This window comes from Gobio gobio, assembly GCF_949357685.1.
Source record: "Gobio gobio genome assembly, chromosome: 1".
NCBI lineage: Eukaryota > Metazoa > Chordata > Actinopteri > Cypriniformes > Gobionidae > Gobio > Gobio gobio.
In genome coordinates, this window is record NC_137097.1 from 20,874,289 (window position 1) to 20,880,161 (window position 5,873).

The 5,873-nt window shown below is 44.1% G+C and overlaps 1 protein-coding gene across 1 annotated transcript; it reads right to left on the minus strand.

The window, feature by feature from the left end:
* Positions 1 to 1,885: 1,885 nt before the first annotated feature.
* LOC307119286 (uncharacterized protein F54H12.2-like) lies at positions 1,886 to 3,193 on the minus strand (the record flags this gene model as incomplete). Its single annotated transcript, XM_079805477.1, has 1 exon — positions 1,886 to 3,193. One exon carries the CDS (start codon positions 3,191 to 3,193, stop codon positions 1,886 to 1,888), a length of 1,308 nt encoding a protein of 435 aa, XP_079661603.1.
* Between the last annotated feature and the right edge of the window lie 2,680 nt (positions 3,194 to 5,873).

Here is a 5,873-nt window from a genome sequence, read left to right on the forward strand (position 1 = left end):
ACACAAAATACTTTATGGAGTGCTACCACGATGCGGTCAACCAACCTATCGGCTACATAATGATAGACTATAAAGCAAAAACCCCCGAACAGTGCCGTCTCAGAACAGGATTGCTTTCCGACCGTCAAGTGGTTTACATCCCGAAAAAAAGAAGAAGAACGTGATCAAATCACCATGTCCGCCAGACTTTGTAAACATCTGCCGGTGTTAAAAATGCTACATAAAGCATCTCCTAAACAAAGGCGTCTTATTCTACAATCGGCGTCCGACAAATTCATTTTATCGTTGTGTGAAGTGGCGCTCAACATCCTCTACGGGACGATTCCGGTCAATCCACAACAGTATCGAAAACTGAGAAAGAGAAAAGCCGAAATTAAATTTGTAGCCGATAAAAAAATCGGCATAGCGGCAAAGAAACAAGTCTTCAACCAGAAGGGTGGATTCCTTTTACCGCTCCTGAGCGTCGCCGTACCCTTTCTTTCGAGCTTGATAGCAAACAGATAGGATGGAGTACGCCGAGAAGATGTATTTAGTCCCGCAACATCAACTGGATAAGGTGAGAACCGAAAATGTTCGCGAGAATATTCAACAGAGCGTGGAAAACGATTTGGACGGCGCCATGAGAAATATCTTACTCCGCACTGATTTGAACCCGTACGAAAAAGCAAAACTTTACACAAATACCCTGAGCAGGTTTTTGACCATCGTTAAACAAAGCGATCGGGAGATCGGAGTTTTAACGCAGTCGTTGCCCGACCCCGCTCCTAAAGATGAAGTACCGACCGCGGCTAGCGTCGAAGACGACAATGGTGCTGAGGAGCATGTGGTGGATGAAGTTCTGAAGAATGTACCTTCGAGAAGTGTGAAAAACAGCAGATACATATTAGACAAGATGTCTAAAGCTAAAGGACTAAGCGCGTGGAACGAATCGGGGGAGTTTGTGTTCAGGGGTAAAGCCGTACAAGGCTCACACATGGTCGATTTGTTAAAAAATGTCACGGCACCGCAAAAGGTTCGGGATAACCGGAGACCTGTAGGATGGTCAGAGTTTCTACACGCCTTTGCCGAATTAAACATCCCTTTTTCTACAGTGCCGAATCAACAGGTCAGGAGCACCATTAAATCTCTAAAGAGTAAACCCGACACCCCCAGTCCACCCCGTGTCAGACCTTCCAAAAGGGCACGAAGACAATCACGCTCGGTGTTTCCAGAGTCCGAAGACTCTGTGTTTAAATCCCCGACTATCGATCGAAGACAATGGTTGGAATTTTAAAGAATCCTTTCATTTTGTATGTACATTAATATGTATCTTATGATTAAATAAAAGACGATTAAAAATATAATGGTTTCAAGATTTTTATTTATATGTCAGACATGTCTGCACGCAGTGAACGCAGGACAACATTGTATCAATACAAACATACGGTCTTAATCTCTTCACAAATAGGGACACCATTTTATCATTTTTAATATAATCATCGGTGTATAGTTTCATCACATGGTCATAGCCGTATCCTCTAGCTAGATGATATAGAAAAAACAGACAGTGCTGACCGCAGGTGTCCGATGAATAATCCTGGACTCGTCTGCCGGAATATAATACGTCGGCATCGTTGGCTGCTAGAAAGTCATTGATGCTGGTTGGAAAGCGATGGCTGTTGGGCGGATTGCCGAAGCTGTCGAAAAAACATGCGGGGCCGTCTTGGGTTAAATAAACGGCGACCCAGTGCTCCCCCGGCATGCTAGCAGGGTCGGTGTTCACGATACAGGCCGACGGTAAGATCCTTATGGGTTTTTCGGGTAGTTGATCGCTCGGTAGAACGCCGAGAAATGAGTCCTGCAGGTAATTTTATCCATGATGGCGGTGAGTTGCTGCGTGTTCATCTCAATAGTAGTCTATGAGTACCTGTCGGCGGTTAGACAATTCAATGATGCTGTCAAATACCGCGTAAACAATTAAATTAATGGTATTCGGCAGCGGTTTTCTGAAACGAGCTTCGACTCTGATATTCCCGGACTTGATGAGGGAAATGTGCTGACCGCACTCTTCGTCGGGCGTGAGGTTAAATGCGTATAGCGTGTATCCGTTCAGGAAATCATTCCTGCCGAAACAGAGCGGTTGGTCTTTAAGATGTCTCCCGGTCGTCATCACCAACTGATAATATTCGCGTACTGCCAAACCAGCTTCGAAATTGGGCTGTAGAGGCTTGGCCGGGTACTGTTGTCCGTCAACGTAGACGGCTAAGAATTCAAGGTCGTAGTGTTTGAACGCGAATGGATTTTTTGCGTAGGAACCGGTGAATGCGTCGTTGTCGACCATGGCAATGACGATAGACTTTGGCAGTGTTCCTAAAAACAGATTTTCCTGATTCGAAACACGAGAGCCGGCCGGTATGGAGAACGATTTTAGACTAACCCTATCGACAGGGTACTTGACCGTTGTCGAGAGCAACGTCTGGGCGTGAGCCAGTCTCACCGGCGGTGATACAGTAACTTTCTTGACAAATAGGGATGCGGCCACTATATTTAATTTGTAAGCCACATCGTCGGCCCTCATCAGACAGAATTCATCTTTTGCTTGAATTAGGCGTATCTTGATATCCACCCCATTTATCATAAGTTTCTCTTGGAAGAATATATCGCTGTGTATGGGGGCTAGTAGTTCCACCTCCTTGCTTTCGCTGGTGTAGCCTGATCTCTTTGTCAACCCCGCGTTATGGCCTGCCGGGTCTTGAACGTCCATATGACCCGCCGTGTCTTTATAGAACAATCCGGCGCTGAAGACAGATTCCAACGTATCTTTACCGTAGTTGATCAGACTCTCGATGATACAGCGATAAGGGTAAGTGCTCGAACTCTGAGATATCAGACGATCGCCAAGGGTCACGTCGACTTGTGAAAACATAGTGGCTCCGGGGTAGTTGATTAGACCCACCTTGGCAGGGTGTGCAATCTCTTCCCCGTTAGGTTTCGTGATTTTCGCCCGCAGGTAGAGCATCGTGTTATTGAGATCCACATAATCATCGCCGTTGCCTGCGATAAAAAATTCCAATGGTGCAGAGCCCGATATGGCCAATAACGGTGCTACTTCTAAATAGCCATTTTTCTCAATAACTGTCTGTGTCAGCGGAACCGAAAATAAGTCCAGCTCAGACTTGATGCATTCACCCGACATGCGATGGAGTAGTGCCATGTTAGAATATGGATTTTGCGGCTCTCTTGATCGATACGTTTCGACTAACAGACCTCTTACGCTTTCTGCGTACGAGTGAGCGCTTGTTTGATCCGCGCACTGTTTTCTTCTTCTTCTTCTGTACCACCCGTTGGCCACGCCTCCTCACACCCGGCGGCTTAGACATTCTCTTACGAGCCATGACCATGAGACCGGATCCGTCTTGAGCTTTATCATTATGCGAACGCGTCAATACGTTTGAGACGACGTCGGATACTATATTTTTAGCAGCCGATTTTAGGTGAGGTTTCGCGATGCTAAATCCTCTTTTTAACAACGGTACGGCCATCCTGAACAGACCTCTGAATAGGCCTCCTAACCCCGCACCGTACATAACTCCCGATCCCGAATACCCCGGCAAACCGGAACCGGCCTGATTTTGGTAATAGCTCACATAGTCCGCGGTATTGGACTCTCCGGGTCTATAATAAACCATTTTTAAAGAATAGAAATATTTTTTGGTTTAAAGTGTAGTTTTACGATGACTTTCCCGTAAGAAAATGGTACTTCGTGGTTTTGATCGTCCTTCAACTCTATGACGATGCTGCTGATGTGATCCTTGTTGATCGATGCGTAATGGGGGTTGTCGTATCTAGCAATGACCGCGTTGTTGCCTTTACCCGTTATATGTACACATCTCAAGAGGGGGACGTGCGAATCACCGACCGCTTGATATTGGATGATGTCCGTGTAAACGTACATTGTATAGAACCCAGCATTGATGTCGGATTGATGAGGAGCGTATGTGATGACGTCCGTAGTAAAATCGGGTTCTTTATGATAGTTTAAACCTCCGAGAGGTTTTTTAGTCATTCCTAAAATAGTGGCTAGTCTTCCTCGGAAACTCACTGAAATGTTTGGTTTCGCGACCAGAAAGACTTTGTTTTTTAATTTGTCGTGATTCAATACGGCCGCTGGTGTGATGAGTTGATTTATAGCCCCGGAGGATCGCACAAATGTTTGCGTAGTAACCCCCGCTTATGTGTAATTTCGTAATGATAGAAAAACCAATATTTGAGGGATTGCTATCCGGGGGTTCCGGGGCCGTATGTAGGATGAAATGACCATCTTCGTCATTAAAGTTGTACCAACTTCTAGGATATTCGATTTCGGCGAGTCCGACTTCCCATTGTCCTTTCAAGTCTATAGCTTTAGCCAACCTGGTTGTATAGCTGGCTATACGATTTTCAGGATAAACCGACGACGACGCATTGCACGGCAACGTGACGTAGAACCCGTGATCCTCCATGATGCTCCTTCGCTCGTATGGTCTCATCCGTTAACGACTGTGCGTTTTAAGGAGATTGCAAGTCCAGCAGAGTTTTTTCATCTATATAACTATTAAATTTTGAAGGCCATCCTAGCCATTTCACTAGAACAAGCGTAGATTTCCCCTGTTTTTTCTGACCTAAAATCTTTTCCACCTTAAAAGATTTGTTTTTACTCACAATTATTTTTTGCAACTCTTCTTCATAAAAAACCCCATCTATGACATCGCCATCATAATCCTTGAGTCTGTAGACCGGGGGTTGACGCGGAATACATGAGGATACTGTGAAAAATTCTTCCGTGTAGTTCTGCTCATAACCTTTGGCGAACGGGCCTCTCACTTTAGAAATCCTGACAACGTCGCCGACTTTGAAATTAAATACGGTCTTCTTCTTCTTCTTTATATCGCCGTACAAATTTTCAAACACTTGACCCTCATTTGCTTTGTCGACGTCCACGGGTCTCATTCTGATACTTCGGTGATAACTGCTGTTGTACCCTTGAATAATGTCTTGTAAAACATCAATGTATCGGTGGGAATTTGTAGCCGTTAAAAATCTCCACATGCGGCTTTTTAATGTTCTATTAAATCGTTCTACGAAGCTGGCTTTCAAATCGGTAGCGGTGGCGAAGTGGTTGATGTCGTGCTTTTTCATCACATCTTGAAAATGTTTGTTAAAAAATTCCTTTCCCTTATCCGTCTGCAATTTCTGAGGTACACGACCCTCTTCGAGTATAGACTGGAACGCTTTAGTGACCTCAATGCCACTCTTATTCTTCAAAACTCTGACCCATGAGAACTTGCTAAATACATCTATGCATGTCAGTAGGTATTTATGACCATCATTATCCTTGGCGTATGCAGTCATGTCGACAAGATCAGCCTGGAACTGTGTATCGATCCCATACACAACCACTCTATTTCGTTTGTATTTTATAGGTGCTGTTTTGTGTAATGTGTAAGCATCCTCACCAGCCAGCCATTCTGAAACCTCTTTATCGCTTAGACGGACGCCGGTATCTTTTAAGACGGCGTCTTTTAATCGTTTTTTACCCCCTAGAGAGCCGGGGTTGGACGGTGTATAATAAGCCTTTTTCATGAGCTCCGACATGCTGTCGTTTCAACCGCTGCAAAAGAATAACGCGTACAAGTATTTTGAATCAATCTTTTATTTTAAAAAATCCGTTACAGGATACATGCAAGATCTAAGTAAAATGGAAATAATACAGGTAGAGTAAAAAAAATGGATATAACGACATTACAGGATACACAGTAAGTACAAAAGGATATAATGATGTTAATATAACACAATCTAACTAAAAAATGGATATAATAAGTAGCAGTAAGTAAAAAAAAAAAAAAAAAAAAATG